The sequence below is a fragment of the Dermacentor albipictus genome, chromosome 1 (genome assembly GCF_038994185.2).
Source record: "Dermacentor albipictus isolate Rhodes 1998 colony chromosome 1, USDA_Dalb.pri_finalv2, whole genome shotgun sequence".
NCBI classification, from domain to species: Eukaryota; Metazoa; Arthropoda; class Arachnida; order Ixodida; family Ixodidae; genus Dermacentor; species Dermacentor albipictus.
This window is the reverse complement of record NC_091821.1, coordinates 261,880,836-261,901,229: the sequence shown is the minus strand read 5'-3', so window position 1 is coordinate 261,901,229 and position 20,394 is coordinate 261,880,836. Positions and strand designations below refer to the sequence as shown.

The 20,394-nt window shown below is 49.1% G+C and overlaps 1 protein-coding gene across 5 annotated transcripts in view; it reads left to right on the top strand.

Moving 5' to 3' along the window:
- mura (murashka) overlaps nt 1–20,394 on the top strand; it is a 194,007-nt gene that overhangs the window by 121,501 nt on the left and 52,112 nt on the right. For 4 of the 5 annotated variants that reach the window (XM_065433167.1, XM_065433168.2, XM_065433166.2 and 1 more), the window contains exon 3: nt 13,355–13,425. In XM_065433167.1, the coding sequence (XP_065289239.1) occupies nt 13,355–13,425 (71 nt within the window). Of the gene's footprint in view, nt 1–12,781; nt 13,067–13,354; nt 13,426–20,394 lie in introns of those variants that run through there. The other variant, XM_065433170.2, reaches the window with a different exon arrangement.

Genomic DNA, 20,394 nt, shown 5'->3' with positions numbered 1-20,394 from the left:
CCCTGAACCACTTCGTATTCAGTATCAGACACGCTGTGAATCAGCCGGAGCGCCGATACAAACTGTCACGCGTGGAGACTGCGGAGCGGTAACGCCTCGTTCCGAGTGCGCATACTGTGAAGACGGTGATGCTAGATGCTAGAGCCCGAGGAAAAAACGAAGGTTAAGTTTCTGTAGGCAAGATGTATCGCCTTCTTAGCGCCCGTTTTCTCGGCTCGTCTGACCTTCGTCTCGCTTTACGACGTCTTAGTTTTAAGCAAGATAAAAACCTGTATTGCGTACCCAGCTCTCTGGTTATGGCATGTTTAGCTCTGTCGGTCTCTTTTCACTGTCTTTGTGACTGCGTGGGGCTTAAGAGTTGGGCAACGTCTTCAAGCCTGCTCATCAGCATGACGCGCGTGATCCCAGCGAGGGTGATATTACGCCGAAAAGACCAATATAGGTCAGTCCATAAAGCAGTGCTGTGTATATGTGCACGTATTTCTTATATGGAGGAAGAGCATATACGGCCTTCGGTGTCGCGACCGTCGGCTGGTCAAGGCCTTTGGTGCCCCCCCCCCCCCCCCCTCGAGGCGCCATGTTTCTGAAGTATCGTATATAAGATGAATGCAGAAGACATATGTGATTTCTGTTTGTTTTTACTCACTACGCTATGTTTCAACGCTCTGAAGATCGAGCGCGCATGCTTGGATCTCGCGTCGTGTCTCCCAATGTTTCCCGAACAGGCGCTGCAGTCACTGTCGGACGTTGCTGTGCTGTGACACTTGGGTAAACCGATTTCATATCGTGCCGTGTACTTAAGCTTTCGCAATAGCGGACGTTCAGAAAGAGGCTCGCCGACCGTTAGTCCAAGAAGCCATGCATTCTAGCCATGACACATTACAGTGCCTGACTTGTGCTGCCCGTGTCACGACTGCGAATGTGCGAGTGGCAAAGAGCTCAGTTTATTAGTGTCGGGCTCGCACTCGGCAATGAATTTGTCGAATTTATTGAATTGCTTCGCAATTCTCCAACCGCAGAAACACTTAATTTCAGACAGGCCAAGCCACAAGGCAGGAGAACACGTCGACGTGCAAGAAGAGAAATTTGGGAAAGGTACATCTCCAGTATAAATTCGTACACCGATGAAACAAGAGTATGGAATAGGGTGAATAAGTTAATAGGTCGGGAGTCACATTCCCTACCTTTAGTAAGTAGCCAAAATGATAGCCTGGAAGATCAGGCAGATTGTCTAGGCGAACACTTTCAATGTGTCTCGGGTGCATTGCACTATACAGAAACATTTATAAGACAAAGAACGCGTAGAGCAGCATCCCCTAAACCGCAAAGGTTCATCGAGTGATGCTTACAATTGCCCATTTACTCTGGCTGAACTTAAGGTGTCTCTTGCTTAACTGTTGCAACGACTCGGCGCCAGGTTGCCATGTAGGAAATCATTGGGTACCTACACCCTGAAACACTGGAAACACACTTTATCTCTTTTCAATGCCATGTGGGCGGCGGGGTGTATTCCGTCGTCGCGGAAAGAAGATAGTCATCCCACTATTTAAACAAGGGAAAGATCCGGCCTTAGCCAGCAGCTATACAGGCCAATAGCGCTAACAAGCTGTTTGTGCAAAGTTTCTGGAAAAAAAGGTAAACCGGCGCTTAATCAGCTTCCTAGAAAGTAACAACAAACTATAGACACCCTTTAATGTGGTTTCAGAGGGAAGGTCACCTTGTCCGCATTGAGGCAAACATCGGAGGTGCGTCCATTCATAAGCAGTTTTTACTTTCAGTATTTCCAGACCTAGAGAAAGCGTACGACACGACAGGGGGATTCGGGATCCTCCGCGATATTTCCGCGATGGGCGTCCATGTGCACATGTTAAACACAATTGAAAGCTATCTGTCTAACCGCACTTTTCGCGTAAAAGTAGGCAATGCTTTATCTAAAACATTCACCCAAGAAACTGGTGTTCTGCAAGCGGGCGTGCTTAGTTGCACTCTTTATTGCAAAAATGGACAGCCTGCACACAGTCGTTCCATGCGCAATATTTCATTCCGTTTATGTCGGGGATGTGCTAGTAAGTTTCAAATCATGCAATATTGCTATCTGCGAACGACAAGTGCAGCTTGGGACAAACAAATTGTCTAAATGGGCGGATGAGAACGGCTTTAAAATAAACACCCAAAGTACCTGCGTACTCTAGTCAAACAAAAGAGGGCTAGCGCCACTGCCTAGTATTACGATCAAGGGAGACCAACTCTCTGTGAGGAGCCAACACAAAATCCTGGCAATCACTTTAGACTCTAAGCTCACGTTTATTCCCTATATTCAAAATCTGAAAATAAAATGTCTAAAAACCTTCTAAAGCTTCTGTCACGCACTGCATGGGGTAGTGATCAAAAGTGCCTTCCGAAATTATGTAACAGTCTTGTCCGCTTCCGCCTTGATTACGGAGCTATAATTTATAATTCCGCAACACCAAGTGCATTAAAAACCCTAGATCCCGTCCACCATCTGGGTATCCGTCTTGCGATCTGTGCATTTAGGGCAAATCCAATCCAGAGCCTCTACGTATAGAATCAAATCAGCGGTCACTTCACCTGCAGCGGTCGTACAGCAGTTTTACATATTTTCTGAGAGTACAAGCGAACATTGAACATCTTTCTTATTTAACCTTAAACGATAACGCCGCTGCTACGCGCTTACATAATCGACGTGCAGTGAGGAAGCCGTTCACTTTGCGTGTGAGGAACCTCATTGAGGAAATGGGTGTTCCACTTCTTGAACATTGTCCTGTGACTCTAGCGAAACTGTTACCACCATGGCAGTGGCAGCTCATAGACTGTGATACATCGTTTGTAGATGTCACGAAACATGCGCCAGAGGCACATACCAAAATGCATTTCCTTGAACTCCAGTACAAGTACTCTTGCTGTGAGTTTCCCACAGGCGCTTACAAGTCACATGCAGGGGTGTCTTACGCAGCCATCGGGCCATGTTTCTCGCAATCTGGCGCACTGCACCCGGAAACAAATATATTTACGTCCGAGGCCCATGCACTGTTGTTGGCAGTGAAGCATATAAGGAAATGAAAACTTTGAAAAACAGTCATATTTACAGACTCCCTAAGCGTCGTAAAAGCTCTGAAGTCACTGTGTAAACACAAAAACCTTGCACTTATTGAGCTCTACTCCGTTCTGTGTTGAGCGTGCATAACTTACCAGCGTGTCATTATATGCTGGGTACCTGGCCTTAGAGGCATCGAGGGTAACGTTCTAGCAGACCGAATGGCCACATCAATTACATCGCAAGCTGCTCTTACCGCAGCGGTCCCTGCTACAGATCTGAAGACTATCTTAGGAGGGAAACTGCGAGACCACTGGCAACGCTTGTGGGACGCGGAAACAAATAAGCTGCACGTGATCAAGCCGTAGTTAGGTTTCTGGCCCTCCGCAACAAAGTCATGCCGAACATATGTCCTATTCTGTCGTCTCAGAATAGGACACACATTTGGCACCCATGATTTTCTACTTTCTGGAATGAACCTCCAACCTGTGGTAGATGCGGGGAGAGGCTGACCGTCCTCCATGTCCTACTGGAGTGTCGGGAAGCCGAAGCTGAGAGAAACATTTTCCTCTGGCATACCGCTATTGTGTCCCACTTCACCCGGCTGTGTTTCTTGGCAAAGAACCGCTTTTTAACACCAAAGTAGTCTTCGGTTTCCTGAATGGTGTTGTCCTACATGTTATCAGTCCCATGCATTCGTAGCGCTTCCTCTCTTCAGAGGATGCCGCTGCGATAGCAGTGTTGTATAGCACATGCCTCCAGGCCCTTGTGTTTCAAGGGCTCTGGCTAGGCAGCTGCCTCACCAGAGCCCTTGAAATACCAAGATGCAAAGATTGGCCACAGCACTATACTAGTAGTGCTGTGGCCTACTAGTATAGTGCCTAAAAAGGGGGCCTAAAAATAGTGGCATTTTAAGGCCCCTTTACAGCCACGTTACATCAACTTCATAGAACCCATCACTCCACTGCGAAGTCACTAATACCGAAGTTAGACGGGCAGATATAGTGAAATTTCGACCGAGTGCGCTTTGCCTCAGCGAGTGTCACTTCAACAGCGTTATGGCGACGTGCACGTGCTAAACAGCAAAATGAAGTGTCATTCGGGATTGATGACAATGGCGATTTAGAATTGTGGAGTTATTGGTCAAGCTTGATATTATTCACAGCATTTTGAGTTTTAGAAGCGGTTACTTTCATATTACAAAAAGAAATGCTTATTAAGACAATGTGTTACAATAAAAAAAAATCGTAATCATGACGAGTTGCGGCCGGAGAAAACGCCAGTTGCGTGTTCCTTTTGCTGAGACAGGCCACATGACCAGCACTCACTGAAAAGTTGAGCTTTATTTCCAAAAAGACGGGGTACATAAACGAGAATAGAAAGTAAACTTACAAAAGCACCCAAAAAAAGGGAGAACGCGCGTACCGAAACTCTTTCACAAACTTCCGCGTTGCAGCTTCCGCGTACGGCTGTCGGCGTCTTTGAAGAAAACGAGACACTCTCGAAGATAGCATTGCAGAGGCACAATTGAAGCTACAATGAGCCAAAAGCCTAATGACATACACGGCACGCCGTATGCCCAGCGGCATCGCCTGCCAGGGGTGAAGACGAAACTAATGAGACGCACATGGTGACGGCACATATGGTGCCGGCACCGGTGGACTCGCTGAACATATTTGGAGCGGAAACGCAAGGAGAGAATTCTGCGCCCAGGTGAAATGCCGGGAGGAGCGGGAATGGTTTAAACGAAAGGGTGGTTAGTTTAGAGGCTTACTGACATCGTCGAGCGTTCGTACGAAGCAAAACCGGCTTCTCTCTAGCAGACAGCATGGACGCTCCTACGCCGTGACGGCGTGTAACCCACGTGATGCATGCTGTGTGCAATCGTCATGAGCCAAGGCAAGACCATCGCAGTCAAGTGAGTTCGCTGAATGCACTAGCTGGCAAGTGCACTCCGCAGCAAGTGTCACTAGACCTTTCCGCCTGACAGCCTGCGAGTGACACTAAATGCGAAGTGCACTCGCTCGAAGTGCACTCGCTCGAAGTGTCACTAAATTTGCCCGTCTGACTGGCGTATAACACTGGCATGGCGCTATTGGCCATACATGGCCCTTGCGCCACTAAAAACCACACATTCATTCATTCACTCCTTGATTTCGGACTTAGAAGTATCGGGCGAGATGTACACCGTCGAGATCACGATTCCTGCTTCCGTTTGTATAGCACAAACATCCGCACAGTCGGTGACGATTCTGTTCATCCCACGATCGAACGGTTGCACTTGAATGTTCTTTACGTATATAGCAACACCTGCAGCGCGCGACTCCGCCCGGCGATCCCGCACGACTCCGGTGTAGCCGTTGAGCTGGGCGAGCGAGTCTGACCACGCTTCCGAAAGACACAGGACGGGCATCTTGTTCAGGATTACATCGTGATTGAGATCTTCCGCATGCAGATTCAGTGAACGAAACATCTGTTCTTACCCGTGTGCCTGGGAGCTCTTTGGGTCCCACGTGTGACAGACAGAAATGGTTCAAGGGCGCGTTTCAGGTTCCCGAGCCCACAGGTGCATGTGCCATTGAGCTTGGACCCTTTCTGCACTATCACCAGGATCGGCCCAGATGATTTTTTTTTCTGTTGCCGGACGCAAAAAAAAAGAAAATTTCTACGGAAGGTTACTTATATACAGCTTTCGCTTTAAAACTCCCCATACAGGTTTTTGTTGCTCTCAATACGTGCTACATAAATGTTTTTCCGAACGTAAAAGAAGCCCGTAAATTCACGCAAAATTGCCACGCGACTGGCCGCTCGGGGCACTTAGCGTGTACTTGCGGGCTCCTTTCACGCTGGGAAAAACTTTTATGTAGCAGGTATTGAGCAAAAGAAAGTTGTATCGGGAGTTTTTCATGTTGCTGTACAACTTTCTCATTTACACTTTCTTTACAACTCTCTCATTTACTCAGTCAATTTACTCAGTACGTTTTCACGGCCCCTAGAGAATCCGAAACATTGGACGTTGACTGTACAACAGATCAAGAGGATGCTTCAAATGGTCCGCGGGGTGAACGCGTGGCGGAAGGAGGATGAGAACGCAAAGGACCGACGAATTGAGGAATGAACGGAAAAGGAAGTGTGCCGCCGCCTCTTTGAAGGAGCTTGAGCTCAAGAAACAAAGTGTTGGCTGACGCCGAGATGCAGGTGTCCTTCAGTCAAACCAAAGCAAACTCTTTAAAGCATTGAAACGCAACACTGATGCGTTATGCGCGGGCTGAGAGTATGTCAGGATAGTTGAGGTTGACTTAACAGCTGTTGAGAGAGAGAATCTCACATGTGACAATGACAAATTTGCTTTTGAGTGCATCTCTTATTATTTGTGTATGAAAATATTTGACTCGATTTGCAATGGGATTTACCATTCTCTTTCTAAGATATTCGCTGTGCATTTTACTAACCCGTCACTTCTGTTTTCTTTTTGAATAAAATAAACACTACTCCTTAGTATTCAAACTGGAGTAAGTCATTTTTAAAAATTTTTTAACATGCATGTCAGCACGTCTTGACATAAAATAAAGTTATCTGGCACTCGCAAATTTTGCAAAGGGACTCTGGGAAAACCTGAAAAATTCGAAGAACTTGGAAATGTCAGCTTGGTAGACACCCTGTTAGTGTTGTCGCTGCATCATTTCATTTCCGAGCTGGGGCGTCTGTGTCATTTCTACCTTGTTTCCGCGCTACTCTTAGAGCCGTGTCGCGTTGCTGTACCAACTCGCTCAGCTTGCAGTCAATATGAATGAAGTAAAAGCTGTTCATTATTCTTCTGCGATCCCAGGGGGTCGGCCTAGTAAGTCGCTTCTGGACCGCTCTGGTGGTATACTGCATTCTTGTGGTCGTAGTTGTTGCGTGGTAACAGCATCTTAATTGGCTAAATTAACAGCGAACCCAGTTTTTTTGTCACGTAATCTTGGCCGTCCTTTTTGACGTATTGGCACGGTTGCACCCTGAGCAGTTGACCTGTAAAAGTGCTTGTTGTAGCAGCTGGCCTGTTTCTGTCAGTGCCTGGTGAGGACAGCAGCGCGGAGCGATCGATCAAAATTTTTTATCCTCCCCAAAGTGCCCGTTTACCGAACGATCTGCTGGAGGAAACTTCTGCTGCTGCTCTTGCTACCGCTTCATCCATTTCCTATGCTCTTGATGCACAGGAAGTTCATAAGGTGCCCCGGCAACCATGATGCATGCCATTCAGGAACCATGTATGAACATCATAGCGCCTTGCTCATGCGCAGTGCAGTCCTTGTTGATGGCTATGCTGAGCAACGCCTGCTAGGTTACGGGAGTTGATCAGAACAGTTGGCGAACGAGGGGCGTTCCATCTGGGATCCAATGTTTTTCGACAAGGGGACTTGTCTTCCTCATGAAAGAGAACTGTTCTTGTCGAAACGTTGGCTCTGGCCTTCGGGCTTCCTTTGTTCGCCCACAGTTTTGATCAGTTCGTCTCCATCTTCCTAAGTGTCTTGTGCAGATAACAGGAGGCCTAGGCACTCCGACTGGGCTGTCACCTAGACAGACCGACGCACAAGCGGCGCCTTGGATGAAACGTATATGGTCTCTCGGCTGTTCGACGCGTACTCAAAGCATAACGTTTTCCTAGAAACGTTTTGCCTCTTACTAGATTGGACAAATCTAGGTTCAAGATATGCGGCAAGATGCATTGCTGCTCCAGTTAATGTGTCCGCACATATCGCACTGCGGAGGACTGTTAAGTTGAACAGAAATGCATTTCGCGGCATATTATTGAGTCTGTATTTCTCGAAACTGGTGTTTGGCAAAAACTTGCTGGCTACAGATTATGCTCCGAGTTCTTACTTCAATTTCGCAGTTGCAACATGCGCAACGCGCGAGAACAAGCACAGTCTTAACAGCCATAATCATGGCCGGAACGATTCAGTTCCAATTCTGTTCCTTTTCACGCGTCGTATGTCCGAGCGGCGCTCCGACTATCACCACGGGCCGGTCGAGAGCAGTGGATTGCAGGAAAGGAATGGAATCGAATGAACGGAATCTTTACACCGGCCCGGGCTTCGCTATCACTCTCGGGACCACGCTTATCCCCGCAGTTAATCTGTCGCCCCGAGTGACCGATAGCGGTGACGTGTTGGCTAACGATGAGAAGGTTGGTCACAATCTATCGCCCCTTTTCGCAGCTGCAACAGCAGCAGGGAGGACAGAAGCTAAATGCGATATCGCTTCACTATTTACGCGCGCACTAATTGAGCCAATCTCTTCCAACGAACGGCGTCTGCCTCGTTCGCTGCTGTGAAGCTCGCCTAGCAGCGGAATTGTTACTCTGCTGCTGCGTCGTTAGGCGCCATTGCGTAACAGAAGTCGCTGCCAGGTCAGTGCGTTCACGATTACAGCAGGCCACTAAAGCGAGCGGTGAAAGGACGCAAGCGCGGGATACGAGACAAAGAAATGGCAAACGGCGCCTGACCCGAGTGATCCTTGCGTTTGTCCTTTCAGCGCTCGCTTGTGCGGTAGCAGTCGTGGTAGTTATTCTCCTACCTGTGGAGGGCAGACATTTTGTGCCTACGTATTATGCGATCCACAGGCGGCACACAGTGCTTGCTGGAGCCGCGTACGATGCATGTACTATCGGCCAAAAAAATAAACGGACCATGGCACAGCTGGCCGGAGCGGCTGCGGGGCCGCACCGGGGCGCTGCTATCTCGCTCCGCGCACTGACGGCGAGAGTGCCTCGAATGACGCCAGACTTCGCCCTCTCTCTCGCGCGGATCCTTGTCACGCTTGATAAATTTCTAGTGCGCCGTTCGGTTGCTCTGCTGCTGACGGTCGCGACGAAGGGGACTGTGCATCGCCAGTAGTTTAGCACATGGCGCTGTCGAACAGTAGTGGACGGCCGCGGGGCGTCAAACCGCGCCAATGAGAAGGAACGAAGACTCGTCATTAATGTTGTTTTGCTTATATTCACCATACCTCTCATATTAGTGCATTTCGCTGGCGTCCACCGCTGCTCGATTTCAGGCAACACAACGAAAGCAGCCGCAACGGCGGCTACGGTGACGCGCGCTTGCAGGTTTCAAGCTTTACTGCCGGCGCGGGTTCTCTGTCGATATTACTTTTCTGGCATTGTCTCCAGCAGTGGGTTTATTAAATATAGCAGTGCGCCTCTCCACACTGCTTTAATTCGCTACTACAATACACAGTCCGTTATTTTCTGATACACAGTCCGTAATTTCTGATGCTCAGCGCAGTGGGCGGCCAAGGCTTACAACGTTGGAAGAGGACCAACGTTGTAAGCCTTGGCCGCCCACTGCGCTGAGCATCAGCAATTCTACCGTATTCATCTCTATAGGCTCGAATAATGCGGTTCACCGATGTTCTGCTCCTCCTGGTGCGGCGGCAGATTTCACGCTGAGTTACACCTTCTATGCTAAGCCGCACGATGCGCCTTCTCTCCTCGATCGGCACCCGAGATGGCATTTTTGCTAAGAAACGAATGCGACCGTTCTCGTTCTTAAACACTTCCTAGTCTTCCAGTGTCCGATGGCTGGACACAACCATATCTGGATAGCAGCGCGCACTACAAAGCGCGTCGCCGACACCGTTCCAGAGAATAAAAAGGAAATATTGAACGCCGGTGTCCTATTGGCACCTTTGCTGTAGCACCGCGGGTCACCTTTGGCATGCCGTGAAGGAAGAGTGGGAAGCGCTGCGCGGACGACCGCAGCGAGTAGCAGCGCTCTATGACTCGATGCCAAGGCGAGTAGGCCAAGTAATCGCGGTCGACGGCGAATTTTCATCCCATTGAGGACCTCTTCCACGCATGGAACCCCATTTTTTATTTTCTTCCGTGAATAAACTTTCACAAGCGACTGGTTATTCCGATTAATTCTTTCCAATCATCTCTTTCTGACGGTACTTTTGTAAAGAAAGTTTCATAACGGACTGTGTATTGTAGTAGCGAATTAAAGCAGTGTGGAGAGGCGCACTGCTATATTTAATAAACCCACTGCTGGAGACAATGCCGGAAAAGTAATATCGACAGAGAACCCGCGCCGGCAGTAAAGCTTGAAACCTGCAAGCGCGCGTCACCGTAGCCGCCGTTGCGGCTGCTTGCGTTGTGTTGCCTAAAATCGAGCAGCGGTGGACGCCAGCGAAATGCACTAATATGAGAGGTATGGTGAATGTAAGCAAAACAACATTAAGAACGAGTCTTCGTTCCTTCTCATTGGCGCGGTTTGACGCCCCGCGGCCGTCCACTACTGTTCGACAGCGCCATGTGCTAAACTACTGGCGATGCACAGTCCCCTTCGTCGCGACCGTCAGCAGCAGAGCAACCGAACGGCGCACTAGAAATTTATCAAGCGTGACAAGGATCCGCGCGAGAGAGAGGGCGAAGTCTGGCGTCATTCGAGGCACTCTCGCCGTCAGCGCGCGGAGCGAGATAGCAGCGCCCCAGTGCGGCCCCGCAGCCGCTCCGGCCAGCTGTGCCATGGTCCGTTTACTTTTTTGGCCGATAGTACTTTGATATGGCATTCGCTAGAAAGAGCCATGCAAGTCATTGGGGCGAAATGCTGGGTCATGCAAAATGGTGAGTTCTCTGTGCAGCATGTATACGCACTACCAAAAAGTCTTCACAACTTCTCTGATTTGTACTTCAAGATATGTGCTGGCCTCTAACGTTTTCCGACAGCCTATCGCATCCCTTTTCCCCTCCCCCGGTAGAGGGTAGCCAACCGGAGATAATCTCTGGTCAACCTCCCTGTCTTTCATTTGCCTCTCTCTCTCTCTCTCTCTCTCTCTCTCAGGCACGCACACGCACACACACGTGATTTGGGCAGGTACGTGCCTGCCTCTCGGAGGCGGTTGCCACTCTGCTGCGCTTGTCACTGTACTACTAGTTCAGCGGCCAGCTGGTTCCTGGAGGTCTCCGTTTGATTCCTGATCAGTTTCATATCGCGATCGTTTGCCCGCGTGGGGAAAACTGTTGTGAAGGTCCTCACTCTGTAGGCTGTGTCGGCAGCATGAATAGTTTTCACTTGAGGAGCTCTTACGCATTAGCTTAACGGTGCACTTCAGCAATCCGAAACAACACGGAGCCTTGGCTACATGTGTAGAATGTAACCAAACACCTCGTTAGTAGTAATCGTAAAGGCACGTTCGACATCGCAGAAATATTTGAGATAATCAATAGTCCCCTCGCGGCTCGAAATGAGCTTGAATTGAACGCGGTAGCTCAATTTGTACGAGCATCGCACGCGTAATGCGAAGACGCGGGTTCGTATCCCACCTGCGGCCAGTTATTTTTTTCATCCACTTTGATTTCCATTAATTTATCATTTATTTAATTCAATTAGTAAGTACAAGTAAATTCCCCCATGCTATCCTTGGTGTCTTTGTTGGCTTCTTATGACTTGCTGTACGAGTAATTCAAGTGCGCGAAGCCATCACCAGCAGCCGCCCATGTTATGTTCATTGTAGGACGAAGGCCACCCCCAAAAAGTTCGTTTCCTCTGTCCTCCATTAGCTCAGCCTATCCTAGGCCTATACAAATGTCCGAATCTCATCATTCCATTTAATGCATTGCTGCCCTTTACAGCGTTTCCGTGACCTTGGCACTGTTGCTGCTATTGACCGTTCACGCAGCACATCACCTGCCCATTGCTCCACTTCGTCCATTCTCTAATCTATGGCTGCGAATCGCGCTTGTTGTTTGTCCATCGCTAAGAAAAACCAGCGCAGGACGGAAACTTAAACCAAGACAGCAGGATGTGTTGTTCCTGCTTCCAGTCGTCGTCTGATTCCTACGCTTCTTTTTCCTGGCTCTAATCCATACTGCTGTCTTTCTAACCTCATTCATGAACTATTGCTGGCTTCAGACGATATTTGCACTAAAGTGTTGCGTGCTTGCGGCATCCCATGAGGCATGCGGACTGAAATACTTGCGTCCTTGAAGGCCGTCCTGCCGTGTGCATTTTTAAAAAATTCTGACCTGTTATCGCGGGCGTTGCTCGTTGTCATAACCGTTTCGCATTTTATCGACGACCCATTTCGTGATCCACTGCCGCCGGGTCCTGTGCCCGGGGCACGACAACGATGGTGCGCCCATGCCATTGTGCCGTTGGATGGGGGATCACGTGTGGGGTCTTCGCGGCGTCGTTCGACGCTGCCAGTGAGGCTTTCCGGCGACGTTATTGGAGGCGCCGCGTGCGAGAGGTCCGCACCACGTGCGACCAGCAGTCGCCGCGGCCTGCGGGGGGCGTCTTGGTGCAACGCGATCCGGCGATGCGTCGCCATGGCGGCCGTCCTCTAGCTGCGCCGTGACGGTTGCCGGCTGCCGTCGTCGGCGGGGTTCGCATCTCGGATGACCGTCTCTGTGACCGGACGTCGGCGCGGCGCCTCGCGCTGGTGTGGCTAGCCCCCGGAACAAAGCCGCTGGAAGACGACGCCGTGGGACATCCTCCGCGTCCCTCATGCTCGATTGTTCCTGCCTGTCGGGAGGTGACTGCGTCACTCCCAAGGGCCCGTTTCAGCGGCGCGCACGAGCCCTAGTTGGGCAGGCTCACTTGGCGCCGCAACTTGCGACGGTGGTCTCCGTAGCAGGAGCTGCGCAGCCGTGCGGTGGCGCGTGACTTAGCGCGCGCACCCCTAGCGCGTGTTTTGCGTTCACAGCCGCGAATTCTTGCGCGCCTGTTCCGTGCTCGCGGCACGCGTATTGTCGCGGGGGGCCCGCAGCGTGAGCGAACCGCTCGTGTCTGAGCGCTCGTGTCGCCCGCACGCCGCTGGGCGAACGGTTGCTGGGGCCGCAAGCCAACGCTGGGCTTGCCTCCCGGTGCTGCCTGCCCGACGAGCTAGGCGAGGTGTTTCCTTGTCACGGCATGAATCAGGACGACGAGATAGTCCGCGACCCCATGCTCAGCGATGTGGCCGGCCCGTCTGGACACACGCCCGAGAGCACCAGCGGGCCTTTCGAGGTGGCCGACGACGTTTTGGGTCAGTCGCTGCTTGCCGCTCTCTCTCCGCGTGCCGTCGGTGTACCGCGCTGTGCTAGCAGCAGTATATGTGCACGCGTGTGAGTACGTTTGGTTGTGCATGGCAACATATATACATATATTTTGCCACATTCGTGCGATAGGGGTCTAGCGGTTGCTAAGAGAATGGGAGGAACTGAAAGTGACGACACATTCACTCTTTCCACCCCCCCATCTTTGTTACGTGGATTTGTACACATCTTGAGTCACAGATGGACCGCGCGTTCACGTGATTTTGTCTTCCTTTCAGACCTCTCGGCGGGACCGTTGTCGCCCCTCTACTTCCCGAACCTCCGGCCGCCTGAGGACTCCCGGCAGAAGGTGAGCGGCTGCTCCATATTCTTTACCGCCGTGAAGACGGCCTGACGATTTCGTGTGGCTGCATTGGCGCCTTGATTCCGTGTTGATTTCTACAGCTTTGCCTCGATCTCTCAATTGTCGCCGGCGAAAGCCCGCGTCGCGCGAGCGTGTACGCTGGGTTTCGTCGTCTGCATGCAATCGCGAATATTTGCAGCGCATATTGCGCCGCATTATACCCCGGTGTGCCTGAAAACTGTGACACTGCCTTTCAATGCCGGTTGCGCTGACGGTCAGCGTAATTTGTTTTTTTTAACTTGTGAAGTTGTTATGGTAGCGGACTGGAATACGTTATGCGGCTCGGGCATCGGGAGCCGGATCCGCAAGGCTTCCAGATATTTTTTTTCTTTTTTTTTATGGATGCCGCTTTGACGAACGAAAATTTTGTGGAGCCAGGGGTGATTAAGAAGTCCACATGGTCTCCCAGATTCCCACGTGACCATGAGATCGCGTAGGGGTTTGAACATCCGGCCTCATGGGCTCATTATAGCTGTTCGCTTTGACTGCAATGCTTCTTCCTTCTGGCTAAATCGGTTATGGATTAGTAGTCTGTACTTATGGAGCAATCTTTTCAAAGCACCAAGTCTGTAAATTGTATAATTTTGTTATTAGCAGCCACAATAATAACACCCGTCTAAATGCTATGTTCTTTTGCACGCGGAACGTTTGGGAACGCTGAAATCACGGTGCGCAAGCGGACATGTCACATAGTATTGTTTTGTATTTCGTGGACATCTGCAGTAAGCGGAAGAACACTAATGCCCAATAGAAAGTTACAGACTGTCTAGTCGGATGTTTTGCTAAGCGCTCTACAACTTTCTAATTTGATTTTTTTTGCCTAACTTCGTTGCTTCCAAAGTTTGTTAATTAATTTCGGTTAATTGTGCAATTAAGCAGAATAAACAAATAGTGTGGCTTATTCCATACAATAATCAGCAACATGCATTTGGTTGCGTCGTCTTAGCGTGCAGCGGCATATTTTTAAACTCTGGCTAAAGATAGCTGGGACACCCTGTATATACTCGCACGAAATGTCAAAGCGGTAGTGATGCGGATAACTGCACTTGTGAAACACTGGCAGTGAGAAATTGCTGACTCATTGCTTGGCTGCGGTGTTTTAGAGAGTGGCATTGCAGGCTTTCGTTTTCTTTTTCGAATTTCTGAGGGAGGTTCCAGGCGGCGTAGTTGGATGCATTCATGCCTCAGGCGCCGTTGCGCTTAGCGGAATGGTGCATCGTAATCAGTGTGGCGGTGTGCTCGTGAATTCAGGAGCACTCGAAACGCCAGGAGGCGCGCGTACAGCGTGTGCGCCCCGGACGACTCTTGGGCCATCGCGCTTCCCTGGCGCAAGTGACACAACCATTCCGAGAGCTGGCAGCGGTTCGTTTCCACCGCGTGCCAGAATGCCGCAAGAGCGGAGGACGCGGCGGGTCAGCCGCACAGAGCTTTCTCTGGTTTTTGATGTCTGCACCTTTCCGCAGGAGCATTGGCTGCGTGCAGTGCAAGTGCGCGGCAGGAAGTCGCTTCGTTCGTTCCATTCTTTCCGCATACACGCTGCCGTCGAAGCTTCGCCCATTCGCCGCGGTTTCCGCCTGCACAGTTCGTAGCGTTTGTGGTGAGGTGAGTTTACGTCTAAAGTATTTCAACGAGAGAGAAATCTGCTCACTATTTATTTTCTCCTCTCCCTTGCGTGGATGTGAACGCGGCCTGTAGCCGTGGTCGGTAGTGTTCTGGCATGCTACATATAGCTGGTTGTTTGTTGTGGACTTCCGTGATATCGCATGTACGATCCGCTTGAGTTTGTGTAGAGAGAGCTCGTTGCCGCTGTATGTGAGCTGGCATAGATGGAGCCGGTTTGTCGTGCTCTGTCGAGCCTCGGTGCGCTCGCGAAGAGAGATTATGGTGATATTGAGAGTGACGCCATGAGTTCAGTGTTGCCAGCCGTAGGAACTTGCCCACGATGCATCTCCGCCACTTTGTCGGCACATAAGAGATAGGATGCGGGACGCGTCCGGTTATCATACTAAGAAAATTATCCTTTTATGTATATCGGAGGAGGAGGGGGGGGGGGGGCGATTTTACGCCTCACTGAGACGCAACAAGTATTTAGATAACTCTTCTGCTTTTTTTTTGCAATTTTTTTTATTTCCCGTTTATGCATTTATATATCAGAGGGCAGATATATTGCTACGTTTCCGTACAATATGATGCTGTGTTTCTGCGCTCTCGTGCTCCAGGAAGCTCAAGTGACCCACATACGGGCATAAAAATAAACATCGAGACAGGCAGAACAAAGAAATCAAAATATGAAAAAGAGAACCTAGATATAGTTTGTGCGTGAAAGCCCGCTTTTGCATCGGAGGACAGTATGTCTATAGACATGGGTGCGTTGTGTTGACCAACGCACTGTTTGGGATCCGGCTATATAGTGTCGCTGTAATCGAAGTTGTTAGAAAAGGAGCGCACATGAACCCGCGTGCACAAAGTATACACAATGCGAGCGCATCGCCTGCTTCATCTGTGTATGGGGGTTAATTTGCGCCCCTCGCCCAACAAGAAGCGCTTAAAGGTTAATGCGACCAGTTATTGCCAATACGTTCGGATTCAAACAAGGTGTCCTATAGTTAAATAGTCGGCAGATATTTGAATGCGCATTGGTGCACAGAGGTATCCTTGCAACGACATCTCTTGTTCTCGCCGTAGTCTTCTTTCCCTCTCCCATTATTTGTTTTGCTTCCGAGCGTCAAGTTTGTCCCGCAGTTCGTGTGGCCGCCCCACAGCGGCATCATACAGACTGACCGTGTTGACACACAAGAAAAGGCGCGATAGCCTCTGCTCCTCCTTGCTTCCGCGTCGTATCAGTGAGGGCAACCTTCAGTCCAGGAGGCGAGTACAGCTGTGGACGTGTTTCTGCTGAACACGAGGTCGCCGGCTCGATTACAGACCGCTGCATTCTGATCGGGGCGGAATGACGCTCGAGAATTACTCGAATAAGGCTCGCGGAAGTCCGCAACGTGGACGAAGTTTCCCACCTGCAAAATGTCGCCATCCACCCGATCTGTATAGCGGAACGCTACATACAGAGGGACTCAGTCAAGTGCTTGGAAAAGTGGAACTCGCATCCTCATCCCCGTCCTTTGTTCGCATCCCCACCCTCATCCTGCATACAGGTAGACTGCAATATTTCCTAGTGTAGAAAGGGCTCGTTTAGTTACAGCTGTATGTACGCGTTGAAGTGGTCAAGATGGCTCAAGGTAATCACAGAACCTTACTGGACTTTTTGCACGATGCAGGCTCGAATTCATACTTGCAAGTTTTTTACCTTCCCGAAATAATAATAATAATAATAATAATAATTTATTTTCAATACTGCGCTGCTCTCAGCTGAAAGCATAGCAGGAGGGCAATACAACATGTGAAAAGTTCACAAAACAATCAAATATGTAAACAAATGTAGGAAATAAGAGGTTACAGTAATGCATTGCAACAACACATACTGGTTACATGAATACAGACAGTGAACATCACTCTAGTGTTACTAAAGTTTAACAATATTGATACCATAAAATAACAATTAAAAAAACAATAATAAAACTTCACGGGCCCAAATTAATCTGGAGCGATCAATCAATCAAACACATGAAACTTGATTAGTCCGTGATTCATTTTATATTCCCGTGTAAATCGGATTTCTGCAGGTAACTGCGCTATACATACTGCTACGAGTATAATTCCGCATGCCTTTGAAAGTGGTTTTAGACACTTGCGTTATGAAAAACGTTATAAAGTCGTAACTGCAGGGAAGTGCGGATAGACCAGGACGTAGGAAACTATTTACGTAATGTACAGGGAATCTAGGGAAATTTGTCTTCTCGGCTCTACGGGCACATCATAGCCGACATGACAGGGAGAGCGGAAGCGTTGCAGTGCGCGTCCGCCCCTGAACTTTGTCCGCACAACGCTTTTACCACCGTGATGCCTCATGGTTGGTTTACACTTGGAATATAAAAGACGGAACGCTATGAATGGGAGGCCCAATAGAAAAAAAAAAAAAGTTGGCACGAGGCCAAAGCGGCCATTCGGTTCAAGAGCGGTCGGTGCACTACTGTCGTTGTTTGCATGCATATGAAGCGTAGGCGAAGGCCACATAACTGAGGTCGCCGGATGGTCTGTATTCGACTATCGCGCGATAGCAGTGTGTCATCGTATTCACTCTAATATAGGTTGACCCCTATACATTGAACTCGTTGAGAAATATAAAATTGTGATTCGAATATAGGTCGACCCATATCGTTTCATAAAAGCGAAAAACTTTGAACATGACATCTTTTCTTACTGTATACGCTCGGCTACCAAACCTTGCTAGTCAATGCCACAAGCTGCCTCCTCGTTGGAAGCTTCGCAGGCGTCCTCGGCACCCTATCAACGACGTCGAGTGCGTTGGACATGCAGCATTTAACACCAGTCTGGATAATCTATAGAGACTGGCGGGCGCAACGGAACTCTGTTAACTCGGTACATTGCTAGCATTGTTCACTAATATAGGTCGATTGAGATTCTTTGGTCACGAAATAGGTCGTAGCTCATTTTGGGTTACATTGCCGGAATAAAAAAAGGTCGACCTACATATACGGTAATTCCGTCCGTTTCGATCGATGCCTCCTTTGACGTCGCTGCGCGGCTATTTCGTGGAGCTAACAATTCTACTTGGTATTAGTAATTGTAATTGTTTATTTTAAATAACTTGATGAATATAGGAAAAGGAAGGGAAGGAAGAATTGCCACTGACCGCAGCAACCGTGTCTGCTGACCCCTGAACCGCGGTCAGCAGCAGCAGTGGAGGAGCGAATTAAGCGAGTAAACGGACAGGAAAAGAAGATATAGAGTACAGAAAAACTATTCGCATATGCACTGTGCCGGGCTGGGAACAGCACTAACTGCCGATACCCTCAGCTTCCGTTTTGAGTGTCAATCAAACCGAAATTTATGTCGTCGGTGCTCAATTCTTAAAGGGACACTAAAGGTTAATATTAAGTCAACGTGAACTGTTGAAATACCATCCCAGAATCCTCGAAACGCTTGTGTCATGCGTAGAAGAGACTTTTTTAAGAGAAAATGCGTTCTGAAGTTTACCTCTAGCGCAGTTTAAATCGCCCGCCCTCCGATCGAGGAGTGGCGACGTCATGGTCTCATAGTGACGTTGCGCCGTCGGCGAGTAAAACGGCGCCCGCAGACGGCGCTACGGCTTTTGTGCGCAAAACGCAAATGCGTGGCCAGAAACAGAGCCAAGACAGAGCCGACATAGCGTGAAAGCGGAACTATGGTGGCTGGTGGAAGGGAAAGCGCGCGACAGTAAGCTGGTTCTTTATTTTATGACGCCAACTTTGACGCTCGTTGCAAAGGACGACCCTGACAACGACACATTGGCTCGCGACTGTGCTCGACTTCAGCAATTTAAGCACTGATGAACGTGACCTGCTGCTGAGTGCTCGCGCTGCCGGCGTCGTTTCGTACTACTACGACTGCAACTGTGTGTCATGGCTGTACATATTCGCACATTTGCAGCTTTTCCTTCGTAAAAACAAAATGCCGCACTCACCTGCCGCACTTGACCTGCAGTAGTTCTTGTGCTTCGGAGAATGCAGGCAAGACCGGCGGAACAGAGCTATGAGAAAGAAAGCATTGTTTTGAACGGCACTCCACACGAATTCAGTAAGTCGGCGTTGAACTCGTAATCCTCTGGACGAAAGTGCAGCGAGCACACTATGCGATTCTTCGGCTCTTTGCTAACGCGCTGTGGCAGAGGCACGGCACTTCACCACTTCGAACGGAGAGGTTCAGTCATTGGCACACAGTGATAAGTAACGTTGGATTCGCCGCTGCAACTGCCCTTGGCCAAGTTCCGCGGACCGTTCGCACATCCCACGACTTCACATGGACGTGGCATTCTCGCTGCTTGTTCAAATCGTGTCATGTATTTACCTCAATTTCTCGGTTACTAAAGCTCTGTTCGCGATTATATTGACGCCTTAGACGTTCTAGAGCATTGTTTTATCACTTTAACTTGACTTCATAGTAACCTTTAGTGTCCCTTTCGGAATTTTCAAAAATCTCCTGCTGCAGATAACATAAGTAGTCACTGAGCTGGATTATTCAGAGAGGCGGGCATTACTTGCACGATAAATCGGAACAAATATTCGACTAATTCGAGACGATCGCTAATTAACTTCTTAATCACTTACTTTAGGGCGCATATTACAATTTACGAATTGTGGCCGGCGAGTTTGCAAGACGTATCCACTTCGAATGAATATTCAGAATGACACCAGTTTTCGAGGTATGCGCCATCAAACTCGCCGTCAAAATGCGATTGTTTCACTTACGTTTTTTTTTAAAAACAAAATGCTCTTCTATGCATGAGGCGCAAGGTTATCTGGAACGCCCATTATTTCGTGTCACACTTTAGGAAATAATATATCTCGGAGCGGGTATATCATCCTGACGATTCATTTCAAGCGGATACGTCTTGGAAACTCACCAGCTAAAATAAGCAAATTGCAATATGTGCCGTAAAGTAAGTAATTAAGAAGTTAATTTGTTAATGTGTGTTAATTAGCTGAATACGTGTTTAGATTTCGCGGAGCACACTCAGAAATAGTCAAAAATCGTCAGATATTTTTCTTAGTAGTCTCATTACGAATGTTCAGGCTTTCAATGTGTTTGCTAACGCCGTTGAAGCTACTGAGAAGGAAAAACACTCGTATTTCGCATGCCCTCTCTCGCATGCCCTCTCTGATTTTCGGACACATAAGCTGGAACGCTGCTAAACGAGGTCGCGGGATCAAATCCCGGCCGCGGCGGCCGGGATTTCGGTGGGCGTGAAATGCAATTTAAAAAGAAACATGAGCCATTCCACTTTGAACGTTGATGACC